Source organism: Musca domestica, unplaced genomic scaffold (assembly GCF_030504385.1).
Source record: "Musca domestica strain aabys unplaced genomic scaffold, Musca_domestica.polishedcontigs.V.1.1 16, whole genome shotgun sequence".
Lineage (NCBI taxonomy): Eukaryota > Metazoa > Arthropoda > Insecta > Diptera > Muscidae > Musca > Musca domestica.
In genome coordinates, this window is record NW_026712219.1 from 14,609,043 (window position 1) to 14,628,992 (window position 19,950).

General features: G+C 32.3%; 2 protein-coding genes across 4 annotated transcripts in view; one reads left to right on the plus strand and one right to left on the minus strand.

Annotated features, from left to right (window-relative positions):
* Positions 1-1,226: 1,226 nt before the first annotated feature.
* LOC101893464 (telomere-binding protein cav) lies at positions 1,227-2,908 on the plus strand. The gene is made up of 2 exons (XM_005176770.4): positions 1,227-1,571; positions 1,857-2,908. Exons 1-2 carry the CDS (start codon positions 1,488-1,490, stop codon positions 2,790-2,792), a joined length of 1,020 nt encoding a protein of 339 aa, XP_005176827.1. The 5' UTR covers positions 1,227-1,487; the 3' UTR covers positions 2,793-2,908.
* Positions 2,909-7,757: 4,849 nt separating this feature from the next.
* LOC101890295 (uncharacterized) overlaps positions 7,758-19,950 on the minus strand; it is a 36,660-nt gene continuing 24,467 nt past the window's right edge. Inside the window, exons 1-4 of one of the 3 annotated variants that reach the window (XM_020039990.2) lie at positions 19,553-19,650; positions 18,381-19,467; positions 18,038-18,302; positions 7,758-15,931 (exon numbers count right to left, since the gene is read on the minus strand). In XM_020039990.2, coding sequence (XP_019895549.1) covers positions 15,695-15,931; positions 18,038-18,302; positions 18,381-19,467; positions 19,553-19,598 — 1,635 coding nt within the window. In that variant the 5' untranslated portion in view covers positions 19,599-19,650 and the 3' untranslated portion in view covers positions 7,758-15,694. Of the gene's footprint in view, positions 15,932-18,037; positions 18,303-18,380; positions 19,468-19,524; positions 19,651-19,950 lie in introns of those variants that run through there. The other 2 variants (XM_020039991.2, XM_005176748.4) reach the window with 2 other exon arrangements.

Genomic DNA, 19,950 nt, shown 5'->3' on the forward strand with positions numbered 1-19,950 from the left:
GTATTGAACTAATAAACTCTAACAGTGTTGACATCTTCAATTAGATGCGAATTAATAATTCTTATAAAATACATTTAATGTAATATAGTGACAGTATAAAACAATGTTTGCTCACGACATTTACGGTGTTGTACAGAGCTTGGTCTGATATTAACAATATTAAGGGAAACAACCTAACAGAAAACAGGATAACAATAAATTTCCTGTAACAATAAAAACATGAAATTAACAATTAACAATAATCGTGTTCTTTTCTTCGATTTCTTCTATAAGGTATCCATTTACATCCCTCAATTCTAGGAATTCGAATTCCAGTCAGAATTTTTCTGGTCGAGGAATTTTTATTTTAAATTTTCATTACACTAGGCAATTATAATTGGCGCAATTATCACTCCTCAACATCCTGGATAACCTGGAAATTGCGTAATTATAAGATCCGTTCCAGTTGTTTTTATCTTCTCTGTCTTTATTTGCAACAAAGAAATCTGTTAGGGAATCATAAAAGAGGTACCACATCGAATTGAATTGAACAATTTTCAATTTCGCTGTTTGACAGAATTTCCACTTTTGCTCGATGAAATTTGAACGCACAAATAACCTCCCAGAGGTTAAGTTATAGCAAAATAAAAAGGCAAAAGATTTACCTAGATTTGTTGCCAAACCCTTATTGTGATTGGAATCACAGTACAAAAATCAACTGTGTAAAAGAATGTAAACAAATTTTGACATTTCGTCGAACAGAGCCTTTGCTATTGTGCCATGGGCCCTTTATTTATCAACAACCCATCTCACTAACAAAGTAATTACTGCCTAGTGTAAAATATAATTTACTCCGACACCTAATTAAATAAATAAATTATTAAAACATGTTAGGTATAAATGAGGCTTAAATCGGGACTAATTAGTTGAACAGGAATTTGAAATCGACTATGAATAGTCGAGTACTCGGGTTTCACCCAAGTCCGTGGTCGAGTTCGGCAAACTATAGTAGCATGGCAGAAGAATACAGGTAAATGCATCAACGTTTGGGAGCATTGATATGTCAAAAAAATGTAAATGTTTTTTTTTTCAAATATAAGTAGATTTTTATATGTTTTTTTTATGCTACGTCATTCGGAGGCTATTATAATTCGCAGTTTTCAACAATTTTTACAAATTTAAGTAATTTTTCATTCAACATTTTTAATTCCAAAATTGGTTTGACAGTTCATTGTCCCAGCAGCTGCGTCGACGCGTATACCTATGTTCTTCTACCATGGATAGTAGCAACTAGTTCCGCGCTCCTTAGTGAAGATGTTCAATTTTCTCATGTCTCATTCGTAAACAACAAATACCCGGGCGTTATGCATTACACTCATTCGTAAACAACAGAGTACCCCGAGTCTTTGCTTTCTGGTATTCCTTTGTGTCCTTCATATTTGTTTCGCGCGCTTTACTTCATTGTTGCGCTGTCATGTTAATAAAATAAAATAAATAAATAAAATACAATGGATACACCGATTTATAATGTTAATTTGGAACAGTTTGAGGAACCAACGCGAAGCGTTATGAAAAGGATGCTCGAGAAATTGGTAAACTATGAACGTCTGATATGTTTCCCGCCAATAGCAAATTGAATCAAAGCAACTGCATACATGAAATGGGATGAATAGGACAACTCTAAAGGATGTTACTTCTACAATTCTATTTGAAAATCATTTGGCTCCATATTATCTCTTATTATAAAATACGACTTTTCATCTTCTATAAGGGTGTTCTATGAGAGGAATAGATGCTGGAAATATAAATAAAACAATAATTAATGTTATTTAAATAGATATGACAATATTGATTAAAGTATTTTTCTATTTCAACAGGAACCAACTCAAGAAGACATTAAACGAGTACTAACCGAGGACGAACAAAAAGAATTGTGTCGACGGGTTAAGTGTCGCGTAGATGCCTTTCGATGGAATCCAGTTGAAGATTACAACAGATATTTTAAGCAAAGGAATCGGTTTGCTGGCAAAACTCCTCTAGAACAGAGGCAACTCCTAGCCAAAGCTGTAAATCGTTACTATCACATCAAATGGAAATTCAATGAGGAAGAAATACGTAAAGAAAGGCGAAAGGAATGGATTATTCAAAAGAAGAATAATTTATTGTCATTGAATCTTTGGGCCCACGAAAGACAAAAAGAATTGGAAGATCAAGAAAGTGAGCATGCACATTCGCTGGATGTACCGGAACCACAAAGTGAAGAGATAATTGAGGTAATTCTACCAAACCCACAACGAGAACAATCTTGGCAGATAACAGAATCGCAAGGTGAAGAAATTGAAGAGTTAATGGAGGAAATTCTGCCAGATATTCAGCCAACACAAATGCCACAAGAATCTGTGGACCACCATGTACCGCCACCATTAGTTCTATTGACCCAGGCAGAAGAAGAAGGGGAAACCTCAACATCAGAGACTGAAGAGTCCACTGCAGCCGGTGTACAATTTGTCATTTCAGAATCGCTGGACGATGAAGTAGTGCCCGAAGCAAATACAGAACAGGAAATTTATATGGAAAAAGAATCAGTTATCATTAACTCGGAAGAGTTGCGCAAAAGGGGTATTCCAAACAGAAATGTTGTTCAAATGTTCCACGTTAATACAGATTCATTGACCTTGACCTCGGAGCTTCCAGAATCACAATCAATAACAGATATAAATGGTATTCACTCGCAAGATGTTATCAACGACTATGATGATTTCGATCATGGTGTGCCACAGACTTCAACTCAGTCTCAGGATGTAAATAAATAGCAAAATGATTTATTATTCGCTTGTTTTTGTTGTATTGAATTTCGTTTGTCCTTTATTTAAGTTATTAAAACGCTGAGTTGTATGTAATAAAAATGAACTTTTTTTGTGGAACATGATATGACTTTGTTGATCTTTTACGGATGGACATGGATGACATGAAAGTTGACGGCAGGTTCTTTTTTTATTGAAGACATTCAATGTGGAGCCACAGGAAAGGTTAGGCTTGTGACGTTCTTTATGAAAGAAATGTTATTGGACACATTCTTGACCATAATGGATAACATTTTAAAGACGGAAACAAGCAAATATAAGGAAGCAAATACAACGGAAACAAGCAAATATAAGATTTTATTTGGGCCTTATAAAGGGTATAAAAACTATTCTTCTACTGAGAAAACTAGCTGCATTGTAAGAGATTAACTGGCCTATGAAATCCCTTGTGCTTTAAGAATTTTTTTTTTATTAAAAACTTCTGGGTTTCTATGTGAAGGAATTATTCTTTGTGCGGATATTAACCATTTCGGAGTTCATTTGACTTCAGATTCCTTTCTAACTTTTCTTCAACATACAGCATTGAACTCATTTTTCCTTGGGTTTGATATTTTTCTTGGCTTAAATTTAGTTCATCACCATTAGTGGAATTCTCTAACTAATTTTTTGAGTTATAATTTCGCTTATAATTTCGGAACTTAACGAATATTTCCGGCAGGTTTGCGACAAAAATAAATAAGTCGCTAATTCCTTTTCATTTATAATTTTGCATTTTAATTTTATCGATTTTTGTCAGCAGGCCCAAAAAAGAATTCCACTACAACTGGTGGAAATTTTTACCGTAGGTGGGTCTTGTTATCCTAAAGCGACATAAATCAATACATCCCGAGATATAGGGTTCCAAAGTTGCAAAAATACCCCTTTTCACTTTGCGATTTTTAAGGCGACAATCAAAATAAAAGCTTCAAAATGTCATTCATGGTAGGCTTTTGTATCCTGATTACAACACAGAAATTTTGAAATAATTCTAGTTCAGTAAAAACTCTCGTATACCCGGATATTTGACCCAAAAGTTCAGATCCACGACCCAAGTTGGACCCGGACCTACTAAACAGACAAGGACAATGTAGGTATCATTTGAAAGCTTATAATAATTACTATCCCACAAGTGGACAAGTGGAGGGGTTATTTAAAACGGATCAGAACTATTTAATTTTTTGTACCCGAATTTTGTAAAAACTCCCCCAAAAGTTAAGTAGTAAAAAAACTGATTACCCCCCACCATTTGGAACGAATTTGGCAATTCTCAAAAACAATAAAATCCGTTAAAAACTCTGTTAAAATCTTAAAATTACCGAATGTGGCTGTTATATAAGTGTCTATACGACGTTTTGGACCTGCATAGGCAATTTTTGTTATAAGCCATTACAATATTCAAATGCGAAACTTAAAAAAAATCGGTGAATAATTTAGCTAAAATCATCAAAATATCGATTATCTGGAGGTACCATTATATGGGGGCTATACGAAGACGTCGACCTGGACAGACAATTTTCTGTCTACTTCATTTCGTTCGTCAATCTACTTCATTTCGTTCGGAAGCTAGAGTGATTTCCACAGATGGACGGACATCGCTAAATCGAAATTTTGTGCTGATCAAGAATATATATACTTTGTGGGGTCTAAAGTGTATATTTCGAGGTGTTACAAATGGAATGACAAACTTAATATACCCTCCATACTATGGTGGAGGGTATAAAAAGGTCCCATTTTGTGAGTCTACGAAGTACATAATCTTCCCAAAATGCCACAATATGTGTTATTATCTTTCTTGGATCCAGAGATATGGTTCTCTCATTTCCAACTGACTACGCGAACCAAAGTTTCCTAAATGGAATACTTTCTCGGGATCAGGGTGCATACCTATCTCTGGAAAAGTAATATAAAAACCCGAGAGTTAGTTTAGTAAACTAAATAAAATAAGGAGCAAGTTGAATTTAGGGGCTATGCTCGGATCATTTTGAAATTTTTACCGCAGGTAGGTATTTGTAACCTGATTACGGCAATGTAATTTTTTTGTGGGGGAAATACCCGGTTACCCGGTTATTCGACCCAAAAGTTCGAATACAACATCCGGTTTGTATCCGGTTCTACGTAACCGATATCAATAAAATGGGTATCATTTGAAAGCTTATGAAAATACCTATCCAACAAGTGGTCATATGACGGGGTTGCTGGAACCGGTTTGGGAGAAATTTAGGAAAATTTGAATTTTTGTATGACTACTTTTTGAAAAACCTATAAAAACTCGAAAATGGACCCATTATAGGGTTTTAAAATCTATACACTATATTATAGCTAACACTATTGCCTTTCCAAAATGGTGTCATATGTGTTGATATCTTTTGTGGTTCCGTGGATATAAGAGATAGAATTCATTAAATTATATTTTTCTCCAGTCTAGATGCATTTGACTTTGACCTTTATAGCTTTTTTAAGCAACCGGCCTTCGGCCGGGGCTTAAGATTTTCTCCTCTGGGGTATGTCCATCACCGGCTACGCGATCCATAGTTTTTCTAAAAATTGTACATTTTGTAAGTAGCCGGCCTTCGGCCGGGGCTTAAGATTTTCTCCTCTAGGGTATGTCCAACACCGGCTACGCGATCCATAGTTTTTCTAAAAATTGTAATTTTTGTAAGTAGCCGGCCTTCGGCCGGGGATTAAGATTTTCTCCTCTAGGGTATGTCCAACACCAGCTACGCGATCCATAGTTTTTCTAAAAATTGTAATTTTTGTAAGTAGCCGGCCTTCGGCCGGGGCTTAAGATTTTCTCCTCTGGGGTATGTCCAACACCGGCTACGCGATCAATAGTTTCCTAAAAACTGTAGTTTTCGAAAGTAGCCGGCCTTCGGCCGGGGCTTAAGATTTTCTCCTCTGGGGTATGTCCAACACCGGCTACGCGATCCATAGTTTTTCTAAAAATTGTAATTTTTGTAAGTAGCCGGCCTTCGGCCGGGGCTTAAGATTTTCTCCTCTGGGATATGTCCAACACCGACTACGCGATCCATAATATTCTAACAACACCAAATTAAAAACAAAGCAGATTAACAAGAACGTTAAACCCGACACAAAACTTGGGTTCACTCAAACTGCTTTCATAAGTAACGACTTTAAAAGTCAATATCTTCGGAACTACAAAAGATATCAACACATATGACGCCATTTTGGAAATGCAATAGTGTTAGCTATAATATAGTGTATAGATTTTAAGACCCTATAATGGGTCCATTTTCGAGTTTTTATGGGTTTTTCAAAAATTACTCATACAAAAATGCACATTTTCCTAAATTTCTCCGAAACAGGTTCCAGTTACCCCGTCATATGACCACTTGTTGGATAGGTATTTTCAAAGCTTTCAAATGATACCCATATTATTGATATCGGTTACGTAGAACCGGATATAAACCGGATGTTGTATCCGAACTTTTGGGTCGAATAACCGGGTAACCGGGTATTTCCCCCACAAAAAAATTATATTGCCGTAATCAGGTTACAAATACCTACCTGCGGTAAAAATTTCAGGTCAATCCAAGCATAGCCCCTAAACTCAACTTATGCCTAAAATAAAAAATTAATCATTACTTAACTTTGGAATCCTATATTTCGGGAAGTATGGGCCTCCGCGGAGATCACCAAAGGCGTCAATGCCGACCACTTGATCCAAGTATACTCCTTCTCTTCTTTCTAGCATCCACTGCAAAGTTTAAGTAAGGATGTGGTCCACGGGAGTTGCTCTCTACTCTCTCACATCTTTCTCTCTTAGAGAGAAATCTCATCGCAATGTCTGTCTATTTTTGCATAACAAATAAAGGTATCTGGCCACACATGAATATGACCCATATTGAGTAGAGAAATAGAGGAAAAAAATAAAAGGATCTCTTTTAGTAAAATGTAGCAGAGAAACCATAAGTCCAAGCTGTTTATCATAAAACCGCTGCTGAAACAACAGCAAATCAAACGAAGACATTTAACTGGACATTTTTTCTGCATTAATAGCCAGTTATCTCTTACAAAATTGCAATACTAATCTTGACTTTTCCGTACTTAACTGTTTTTTCATGTAAAAAAAAAACACAGCTTTATTTTAAGGTTAGTTATTTTATATGGATTTTCTTTATTTGTTTGTATGTGTATATACATAAATATTTATATATGCTGTTTGGTTTTTCTTTTTTGGTTTGTTGACTTGTATAAGTTATAGTTCCACCATTATATATTATTTCACGCTTATTATTTATTGGTATATATATTTTTGTCAATATTTTCTGTATTTTGTTCAGTTTTTGTTTTATATATAGTATATATGTATATAGTGTGTTTGCTCATACTGCACAAAGATACAATATTTATATATTTAATAATAATAATAATATTTTCAAATTTTGTTAATTCTTTTTTGTATTAATATTTTGTTAAACAAAATGTTTTCGCTTTAATTTGTTTTTATCTTCAATTTTTGTTTCCTTTATAAAGAAATTAATTAAATTATTATACCTGTTAACAATGTTGTGTCTTTTGTGTTGGGGGTTTTGTTGAATTTATTGAAAAAAGAAAAAGGAATTTGAATTATCAAGAAAATAACAGCAGCAGTTTGTTGTTTCCAGCACAGCTGTTATTGGCCATGTTTGCATCTTTCTTAAGAAAAATATTAGGGGTTTTAGATGTAATTCCATGGTTTCATTTTATATATTTATGTATAAATTTAAAAGAAAACATATTTTTGTCAAGCAACCAATCAATCAGCTGTTTTTTTCCTCTTAGCATAGCCATAAACCTTTTCCTTTAACCAAAAAAATAAATCGTTATTTTTTGTATTTAATGAATGTAAATTTTATGTATATTTACATAATATTTATATAAATTATTTTTTTAAGTTTGTTTTTGGTTTCGTGTAAGAAAAAATGAGTTGTTTCCAAAAAACGTCGTGTTTCTGCTTATGTTGTTGTTTTACCTTTTATTCATCGGTTTTAATTCAGACTGAGTTTTAACATTTCAGGATTATCTTAGAAATTCTACTGTTTATTTCTTCTGGTAATCTTTTCCTATTTGGTTTTTATATCCTTTTTAATTTTAAATTTATTTGTAATTTTTTTATTTTTGGTAACACCTGTTGATATTGTCTTTGAGCTTCTTTTTACTTAAAAATTTCTTTCGCATTTTTATGTGGTTTTTGCTTCTATAGAAGATGTAAGCATTGTTTTCAGTTGTACATAGAGAGAAGACAAAACTTTAATTTCTAAAAGTAGTAGTATTTTGGAGAAAAAGGGAAAAGATTCTATCAACGGTTTATATCGTTATTAAGAGATTAAATTTGATGTCAAAAGGCGTATCTATCTAATAGGGACAAACAGCGGTGGATGAAGAGAGTTTGAAAGGAACTTCCAAGACATTCTGAGCATGGCAGAAAAAGACAGGTAGATGCATCAACGCTTGGGAACATTGATATGTCAAAATTTTTAAAATGTTTTGTAAAAAATAAGTACATTTTTTATATGTTTTTTATACTACGCAAATCGGATGTTGTTATAATATGAAATTTTCAACAATTTTTATAAATTTCATTCAACATTTTTCAATGCCGAAATCGGTTTGACAGTTCATTGTCCAGCAGCTGTGTCGAATCGACTACCTGTATTCTTCTACCATGATTCTGAGGATTTCCTATATCATGTTAATAGTATGTATACATTAAAACTTTTTGCAGGGTTAATCTACTCTACTAAAACTTATTTGACTTATATGCAATAGCACGTCAAACGTGCTATAAATGTCGAAAACATAAATCTCTTATCGAATCATCGGTAGATCGGGACTTTATAGCTAATGCCTTTTTGAGTTCCTTTCCAGAAACTTCAAGAACCTAAATATGTTATTCCTTCATTATATCTAAAAAATGCAAGACTAGTAGATTCTTGAAGGCTCGGGAACAGAGTATAAGTTTTTTTGGATACATTCTCAAAGGTATTGGATTTTCTCAGTGAAGTTTGTCATTCATCCTCTATAAATTAGATGATAGTTTGGCTCCACACAAACCATGGTAGAAGAATCCAGGTAGTCGCATCGACACAGCTGCTGGGACAATGAACTCTCAAACCTACCTTGAAATTGAAAATTATGAATGGAAAATTATTGAAAACAGCTGCTGGGAAAATGAACTGTCAAACCGACCTTGAAATTGAAAATTTTGAATGAAAAATTATTGAAATTTGTAAAAATTGTCGAAAAATGCATGTCATAACAACCTCCAATTGACGTCGTAAAGGAAAACATTTACAAATCTACTTATTTTTGAAATAATATTTTTAAATTTTTGACATATCAATGTTCCAAAGCGTTGATGCATCTATCTGTATTCTTCTACCATTATAGATCCATAAAAGAAATAGTATACATCTTTCATAAAATTATTCGTTTTTAGGCGGAGGAGAAGCTAAAATTTATATCATGAAATTTCCTGTGTGAGAGACAACATATATTGCCAATAATATATTATACTGTGAAACCCCCTTGTAGTAAGTTTAAATACAAAATGTTTACTCGAATTACCCGTGACAATTAATAAATCACTACAAATACTTTTTTATTTTTGTGATTGGCGATTCTCAGACATATGCTGGATAAAGATTTTTGTGTAAACAAATTTTTAATGACATTAAATTTAATCTTCCTAATACCTATTCACACCTGGCGATATTTAGTAGTCAACTAATAAAGATAACAGGCCACACATCAATATGGCCTCTCCATGCAAGAATTGTACAACAAAAACGTGTTTGCGAATAGACATAGAACTGATTAGCAAATATTCTTCTAATTATACGGACAAATTTATCGATACTCTTTCGTTAGGGCTGCTTATCAAATGTATAACAGTTTGGGTTTTATTTACTTCTTAAATAACATTTTTTTATAACAGTCATCATATTTGTTTTTCTTTGTTTTTTGTTACATTAAAGTAAATCATTAAATGTTTAACATATTCGTATTAAATGTTTCTTTGTTATGTTTTAAACAGGAAAAACAAATATATGTATATACGTTAGTTATGCCGTAATAAATATAAGTGTTTTGTGTAAAGTAAAATACAATTTGTTTTCAAAACAAAATCAATTGAATCGTTTGAAATTGACACAGATTTTTTTTGATTCATTGTAGGATATTCGTAACTGTTGCTTTCCCATTATGTTCCAATAAATTTATTTTCACTTTAAACATTTCGCATCCAATTAAAAATGGTTTAGTTTTCTTTGAATAAACAAAAATAATTGATTCGCTCAGGATTTTTGGGTTGTTAATAATTGTATGGTAGGATCTTTTTTTGGTTTGGTTTTAAATTTAGTAAATATTATGTTGTTTTTTGTTGTTTAAGTTCTAAAAAGTTAATTTTTGTTTTAGTTTTTTTTTTTTAAATGAAATGCCAAAGTTTTACATTAGAGGGCAAAAGTTGTTTTGGTATTTAGTTAAAGTATTTAAAAAAATGTATGTTAGTTATTTGTTTTTGTTTTTTTTTTAATTTATTTATAATAAATCTATACACATTTAATAAATTGTTTGTTTGGATTTTTAGTTTTGTTGTTGTTATAGAAAAAAGTTATAAAAAATTGTTGTAGTTCTTTGTTTGGTTTTAAATATATATATAATAATATTTAGTTGGTTTTACTACAAAAAAGAAAGACTTGCACAACTTTAGTTGCCTGTTTTTGGTTTGTTCATAATATTAGCATTAAGTCATTTGGTTACATAAAGTGTTTCAGTTGGTTTTGTTAGTTTGAAAAAAAAAAAGAAAATCAACTTTTAAGTGCTTTCAGATTTGAGATACTGCATGAAGTTTGGAATTGTTTGTTTTTTTTTCAAACAGATTTGGCTTATCAGTTTTTGGTTTCACTATTATTATGTTATTTAAGGGAGTTGTATTTGGTTTTTAAATAATATTGTTATGTAATGGAAATGAGCAATTAATAGAGTGATACATGTTTACAAGTATTCAAGAATCGAAAAGGAAAAAATTTAATATTTATGCTATAAAGTATCCATTTTTACACTAATTATCAAGTTTTATCTAATTTATACATCACTTACGGCAAATGGGGACAAATTAATAGAGAGACGATTCAAAATGCGATCAAAAAAAAATATTAGAAAATGTTCAGAAATTTTGAAAAATATCGTTTTGTGACATTCTCTTGATACTCTCAATTTCGCGTTTTATTGCAATGCGTTTGATGAAAATTGCGTTTGATGAAAAAATAACCTACATTGATTATTGTCATTTCATGGATATACAGATGACTTCAACTGTCAATTCCAAAACTCAAATGAAATTCACTGGATTTGAGAGCAGATTGCATTTGACATACACCAAGTGGAATTGACAGTTGAAATCCATTTGATAGTGTAGACGTAATATTAGACCCTATCAATTATTTTGTTTTTTTCGCCCAATTTCATGAAGATTTTAAAGAAACACATTTATTTCATGACATTATCCATGGTATAATTATTACTCGATTTTACGTTTTGTGATTTAATTCTATTTCTTAATATACAATAGGTATACCCTTTTTGATATAGAATTTCACTGCAGGGCAATGTAAACACATTTTTTGCTTGACAATAGAAATAATCGCCGTTGTACTTAACAAAATGCCAAAGGCTATGGTTCGGAAACTTTTTTTGCGGTTAAGAAACAGCGACACCACGTTAGATAATATATTCGTATATTTCAGGTGTCCTAAAATTGCAAAATATAGAATACTTTATGTATGTTTGATGTTTGGTTTCAAATTGAAAGGAATGTTGCCTTTCCGCGATTGCGTCATGGTAGAAGAATATAGGTAGACGCATCGACACAGCTACTGGGACAATGAACTGTCAAAGCAAATTTGGAATTGAAAATGTTGAATGAAAACTTATTTAATTTGTAAAAATTGTTGAAAAACGACTATTATAATATACTCCGAATGACGTCGTATAAGAAAACATATAAAAATCTACTTATATTTGAAAAGAAATTTAAAAATTGTTGACATATCAATGCTCTATCTGTATTTTTCTACCATGGATTGCTTGAAGTGTTGAGAGATTAGGACGAACACCTAACAACTATACATTCAGGGGAATGAAGTGAGAGCATTACAATTTAATATTTTAAGAAGCATTCTCTTGCATTTTCAATTTAATAATCCAAATTCCAAAAATGTATATTTTTGAAACTAAAATAATTTATTGACAATTATTTTGTTTACATTTTTGGACACATAACTCTGACACTTGTATTACTTACAAAAACAAATTTGTATGCGGTTGTTGTTAAGATTATTGTACAACAACACTTGCTGTTACCTGTTTTATTCTACCATGGAAATTATCTATTATTATCTATGGGAGCATATGTTTCCAACAATATTATAAACACCCTTGCAGTGAGTTTGCATGCAACATTTTTACCCGGATAAACCGTGACAATTTACCAATAAAAACAAATGTATTGTTAATTATTGTGAATATCGGGTTAATCTGGATAATTATTTTCATGTAAACATACTATTAATGACATTAAATGTAATCTTCTTAATACCTATTCACACATGACGATATTAGATAGTCAACTAATAAAGATAGCAGGCCACACATCAATATGGCCACTCAAAGTAAATAATCTCTCGTTTGGGAATAGAAATATTTTGAACTGATTTGGAAATTTTCTTCTAATTATGAAATTTATCGATACCCTCTGTTAAGGGCTGCTTATCAAATGTATAACAGTGTTTTGTTTTCACTTTCTTCTTTAATGCCTAATTACATAAAAATTGTAAGGTAACATCAGCTGATTGTTATACCAATAAATGGAATGTAAACACTGCTAATCGCATTCAATATTTCCTTGTCCCCATTTCCGCCATCTTATCGCATATAGCTACAACAGTTTCTCCTTTCATATACACACTTCATTTAAATTATTTGTATTTATTTTGTTTGCATGTTCATTTCTATATATGTATATCTTTCATATATAAATATATAACACATAATTTGTCGCATGATAGTACATTTGGTTTAGATTTTGAAATTTCTGTTTGTTTATTTGTTTCTTTTGTTAGGTTTGCATTTGTATGTTCTTTTTTTTATTTTTTTTTTTTAATGTCATGAAGGCAAAATGTTATGTTTTTTTAATAATTGTTTTGTTCTTTTCTTTTTTGGTATTGTTGTAATTAAATAAAGCTTTGTATTTTATTTTAATTTTTGTTTAAAGAGATGAATAAAAAGTAGAGGCTCGGATAAACTGTTAAGTGTTAATATTGTGTTGTTGTTTTATGTATGTATGTATATATAAATTTATATATGTTAACCATATATATGTATATATAAATGTAAAAGTTGGTCTGCGTGTAAATGCAACATTGCATTGAAATGATCAATGTTGATGATGAAAAAATTCAGGCCTTGGCTTTGTAATTTGTTATTTGTCATGGAGAAAACAAAATTAAAAAAATATATTTTGAAAAATCGCTTGGACAATGTTTATACTTTCCTCTAAAATAGGTTTTATTTAATTAATCGTGTTTTATTTTGAAAACTATCATAGGAAATTGCATTTTCTTAAAATGGAACATGCAAACTTTGTGTGTGGCCAGGTAACTTTATTAATTGCCATATATGTTCAACATATGACAGGCATGGTAGAAGCATACAGGTAGTCGCATCTGCGAACAGCTGCTGGGACAATGAACTGTCAATGCAATTTTGGAATTGAAAATGTTGAATGAAAAATTATTTAAATTTGTAAAAATTGTTGAAAAATGCGAATTATAATAACCTTTGAATGACGTCATATAAGAAAACATATAAAAATCTACTTATGTTTGAGGTAACATTTAATTTTTTTGACATATCAATGTTCCAAGCGCATTCTTCTACCATGGATGACACCTAAAAGCATGTTTACATTTACGAAACCAAATGGATTTCTACTTTAATTTTTTTGCGAAGATTTCAGTTGTCAAATATACCTCAAATGAAATCCACTGGATTTGAGAGTCGATTTTATTAGACGCATACGTAATTGAATTGTTATTGAAATCCACTCGATAAAGTAAAGGTGAGAATACATAAAAGGCGTTTTTGACTGGCTTAAGTCATCGGCTGGCTTTTTCGTAAAAGAACAATGGAGCGTGGGGTTTATAAGTATAAATTAACCAAACTAAAATTCCCTTGCTCTTTTACCAAGAAGCCAGTCGATGACTTAAGCCAGTCAAAATATCCTTTTATGTATTCTCACCTTAAGTCCAAACATACTTTTAGTGCACTGGTTTATATAAAGATGATTTGAAGCAGGATTCCACAAAAAAGTAGTAATTTAACATATATTTAATGGAAATGATAATTTAAATGTTGCTTTTTATTCAACCATGTAAGGTATAAACCAAGTCTTTCTGCAATATGCCGTAGTTTTACCCAACTAATACAGAGTTGCATTTACACACAGTTCCTTTAGTTAGTTCCGTTTTTTGTTTGTATGTATGAAGAGAAGTATGAAAAATGTATGTATACTTATGTGTGTTTGGTTTTATTTTAAAAAAAAAAGAGTAAATTAAGTTATTATAATGTGGAGTTATTGAAATGTTGAAAAATTGTTAATGAGTTTTTAATTGTTTAGATTTGTTTGGTTGTTATTAGTTTGATTGGTTTTAGTTGTTCAACATCAATATAGATTGTTTTAAGTTTGGGTTTTGTTGATTTTGATGTTAATAAATGGTTGTTTTATGGTTACACTTATAGTTAAGGAAGAAAAGTGTGTGAGAGAGTGGAGAGTTTAATATTTGTTAAAATTGGGAGAGCTTTACGAACATAATAATGCGGCGTTCACATTTTCGTGCACTAAATCCCATTGAAGATGTTGCCCAAATTGCGCTTTAATGTAAACGTCGCTTTGAAAAAGTTTTAAAACTTAATTGTATACAAAAGATTTTAATTTTCGCATTGGGACTTTAGAGAAAAGTTAAATTATATATTAAATATAATTTGTTTAACAAAAATTTCTCAATTAGCTTTCATAGGAATTATATTCCATATATAATTATTATAATTATTTTTTAAATAAGCAACATCATTATTAGCACTGAAAATTAATTAGATTTTTTATTATACTTCTTGTCGTGTTTATTATGTTCTCGTTAATAATGAGTTTTACTCAGTATTTTTTTTTTACTTTGTAGTAATTTCCAATTGCATAGAATATTAATTTTAGAAAATATTAGTCTACGTTTACATCGAACTGGCTAAAATAAAACTCATCATCAAACCTGCCAATTCCATTGCACATATATATGTCATATAAATGATAAGTTTTATTAAAACAAGTTTAGTGTAAACAAGCCTTTAAAGAAATTGTGACCCTTTAAACAAACGTGATGTAAACGTTGCGTAATGGTAGTCTGTCAAAAGTTAAATTTGAAGTACAAACAGTGCGCTACAAATTGGTGGACTTTGTCTTTTTGAGCGTTGAAATGTAAGTATACCTTTTGACGTTATGCTTTGATTCTGTTTTAATCAAAAGTCCAGTTTCACACGTAAAAAGTAATAAATTCCTGTCATTTAACTTCAATTTTCTCATTTTAACAGAATTTATATTTCTCCTACGTGTTTTTTAATGTGTTTTTGGGTCATATTTAAAGCTATAAGAGTTAATTGTGTTTAAAATTACACGATCGGGAAAAAACGTAAAATGTGCCGAAATTCCGTTTAACAATTTGGTCAATTATAATCTCAACTTTCATTTATTTTTTTACAGCACAAAGAATAAGAAAGAAAATATTTGTGTCGACTTTTTTGTTTTTGAATTTTTAACAAATTTATTTCTTTGACTTCTTGGATTTCTTATCATCGGAAGACGTTGCCGCAACATTCGATGGTGCTGCTGACGATGACGTTGCTGCAGCACTTGTGGTTGTCTGTTGTTGACTTTTTTCGAATATTTTCTTAACCGATGGCTGTTGTGCCGAAACCTGAGTTATAGGATGATTACCCAACGATGGTGTAACTGGTGTATCATCTAAAAATAACGGATTCTTCACCTCCATTTCACCAGTCTGCAAGAGAAGAGAAATGGAAGACATTAAGTTAGAGGTGATATAAAGGTATAACGAAAGAAGAGGTGCAAAGTGATATACGGTAATATAATAAACTATTGCACGGATTGAGCAAATCCAATGGGTAAATTTCTCCTGACAAACATTGCCAATGTGAACATGCTATAAATCATATGCTTTAAAGTGCTATCAGACGATAAAGGGCTAAGTACATAAGAAGCTTGAAGTCATGGCACGGCCTATTTTGTGACATTTCACAAAGGAATTACAGAGCCGCACTAAAATCCTGCCGTCGTTTTTCATTATAATTTGGCATTAATATGCCTAGCCATGACTTCAAGCTTTTTATGTATTTGCAGCCTAAGTTTCTTTATATGTATTTTCTAAAAATATATAATTTTTTAATGACTTTTCCGCAAAAATAATTGTATATATTTTCACACAAAAAAACTAACAAAAATTTTTGATTCCATTACATTTTCCGCTGAAAATAGGGCTCGCTGTGACCGAAAAAGTACATATACTTATGTTTTTCACCATGGTAGAAGAATATAGGTAGATGCGTCGACACAGCTGCTGGGACAATGAACTGTCAAACCAATTTTGTAATTGAAAATATTGAATGAAAAATTATTTAAATTTGTACAAATTCTTAAAAAATGCATATCATAACAATCTCCGATTGCCGTCGTATAAGAAAACTTATAAAAATCTATTTATTTTTGGAAAAATATTAAATTTTTTTTGACATATCAATGTTCCCAAACGTTGTAAATCTACCTGTATTTTTCTACCATGTTTTTCACAATTGAAATGTCGTCCATGTATCCATGGAACAATGAAAAGGTAAGGTAGAACCATGGTAGAAGAGTGCATGTAGTCGCATCGACGCAGCTGCTGGGAGAATGAACTGTCATACCGATTTTTTAAATTGAAAATATTGAATTAAAATTATTTTAAATGTGTAAAAATTTTTAAAAAATGAATATCATAACATCATCCGGTTGGTCCTATAAGAAAAGGCACAAAAATCTAATAATTTTTTGAAAAAAAAAAAAAAAAATTATTGACATATCAATGCTCCCAAGCCTTGATGCATCTACAGAGTGAGATAGAAAAACTTCAACAAAGTCAAATGTCATAATTTTTAATTTTTTTTTTTTTTAATTTTATTGAATGAGAGCAAAAAATGTCGGAAATAGCATCAAATTCTGGACAACGAATGTTTTGTCATCAGAGAAAACCAAATTCGTCAGTTCACCACTTTCGGTCAAGCGAAGCAACTCTTTAGCTCTTTTCAGTCCATTTTTTTTCTGTTGCGGTGTAAGTTCTTGGACTTTTTGGAATTTCAATGGCTTTACTTCGAGCACATTTTTCAATAATTGTCAAATGGAATTTTGTGATGTGTTCAGCTCACGAGCCATTGTTCGGCCACTGCGACGCGGGTTTCGATCAAATCACTTCTTTTCTTTCCGAACCATTTCTGCTGATGTTGCTGTTTTCTTCCGTTTACTTCCTTGACGTCGGGCTCCGCTACCAGTATCACGGTAACGAGCGATAGTACGAGACACAAAAGATTTATTCACATTTAAATTCTGTAGTGTTCTAATGATAGCCACTTGTGGTTATCCAGCCAAATATAAAGAAATCTCACTATCACGCTTGAATTCCATCACGAATAACATTTTTTCTGGAAAATTCTCAACAAAATGCTTTTGTGCGCTTGTTAACAATATAATGAGCTGTCCATGCAATAATTTTAACAGCTGTCGGACGAGTGGCTTAGAAATGACAGCAGTCTGAAGTTGGTTGCAGTTTTTTCATCTCACCCTGTATGTATACGTAAACAATCAGCTGCTCGGCAGTTATGTCCTCCTAAGGGTGTGTTTATACACACAAGGTTAACACACTGGATCTATTAAAACCATTGGCTTAATCTTAATTAGTATAAACGCGCTATAAGTCAATATATTGTACTTTATGTTCAGTTCTGCGTTCGGGCATAATTCCTTATCGAATTCGCGGCCCTCACCTCTGTACTTTAAACTATCACATATTTGTAATATCCTAAAATAATTGAGAATAACCCCTCCAATATTAACTTACCGGTGCCAAACCAGGACATTCATAGACCGTATAATCACCCTCCTCATTATCATCGTCACTTTCGACATAGGACATTTCACAGTTCTCTTCATTGTTTTGGCGATTCTCCATGGCAATTATTTGTTGTTTCTGATGCTGATAGTGATACATTTGTGCACTTTGGGCCAGTTTCCTATCACCGGAGGGGGAAATATCTTTATTCGGGCCAGTAACACCATAGGCGGGATAATCAACGTCAGCAGCAGCTTTGCTCTTATTGTGGAATCTAAAGAGAAAAAAAAAACACGCATTATTTTCCACTCCTCATCATTTTATTTCATTAAATTACAAAACATTTACTTACGTATACCATGCTATGCCTAGAACAAACAAGCCCACAGTAGCTGCTGCACTCACTCCCGCTATTAAAGCCACAACATACATGCCCATTTCACCCTTCATACCCAAATGCTCGCGCACCACCATGTGGCCATCGCCAGAGCCATCCATTACACCCGGTGTCAGTTGATCACCTTTCGGATGTAATTTATCAATTAACGACGTCATGTCTTGACGTGCTGGTGCCACACCACCCGCCTGGACTTGTTTCACATTTATTGAATTAACACCAGCCGCTGCAGCCGCCGACACAGATTGCGGTTTAATGCGATGGAAATTGGGATTACTGCCCTGGCCAACAATGCCCGCTTGTTGAGGTGGTAATATCATAGTGTCACCTGATAATTTACCCGCTGCTTTGCCATCCGCCTCAATGCCATTGGCATCAACTTGCGGTGTATATTCTTCATATTCATCAAGAACCTGGGAATCTAAGTCTTCATCCTTTTCACCATCCGTGACTTCATCATCTTCGCCGCCAGCATCTTCGTCACGTAAGCCATCAATGTCATTGGCCGCCTCCATATTACCCACCATATAACCGCCAGCATTTTCATCGACATTCTCATAGTAACGCGGATCGTTGGGATTGACGGCGAAATTAATGCGATCCCTTAGATTGTGAATATTTTCCAAACTGGGATATTTGAAGCTGAAATCTTGATTTGTATTATCGTATTGTTCAACATATTGTAAATTGTTGTTGTTGTTGCTGTTTCCGATGTTGTTGTTGATGCTACCACTACTACTACTGCTGCTGCTGCTAACACTGTCCGTATTGACATCGGTATTTTCTTTATATTTCCTCACATAATCATAATCGTCGTCATTTTCGGCTGCCATTGCCGCCAATTGCTGTTGGCGATAACGTTCTCTTAATCGCTCCTCTCTCTGACGCTGTCGCATCAATTTCAAATTGATCAGCTCCAAATGTTGTTCGAACTGTTGCTGCAGCCTGCGCCGTGCATTCTCTTCCATCAATTGCGTCAAAAAGTCCGAATTGACTTCATACGATGAGCTTTGAGCTGGTTGTAGTGGTCTTCGACGAAGGCCTGAAATTACAAAAAAGGATAATGGAAAATATGTATATAATCTAAAGGAGAAAATACATATAGTATTTTTTTAATTATAATCAACTTTTAAAAATTTTGTTATGTTTTTTGTTTAAAACACAATTTTCCATTTAACGGAATGATTTCAATATCTTATGGCAACGGAGTCGCAGTACATCAGGAATTTTAATTTTTAAACAAATAATTTGATAACACACCTGTGTAGACTGTAAAGGCTAGACTTCACATGATTTTTGAGCACCTTAAAGTATGCTACAAAATGTTAAATATAAAATAAGTCACTTTACATATGACTCTAACATATGGTCTGTTCCAGAACGCATGAATCTAAAAGTTTTTACTACGATAATCGAATTTCCCTTTATAATATCGAAGAAAATTGAAAAAATAGTGGATTCTGTTGGGATAATGAACTATACAATCTTGTGCTCAAACAATCGATTATAGAAAATAAGTTATTGC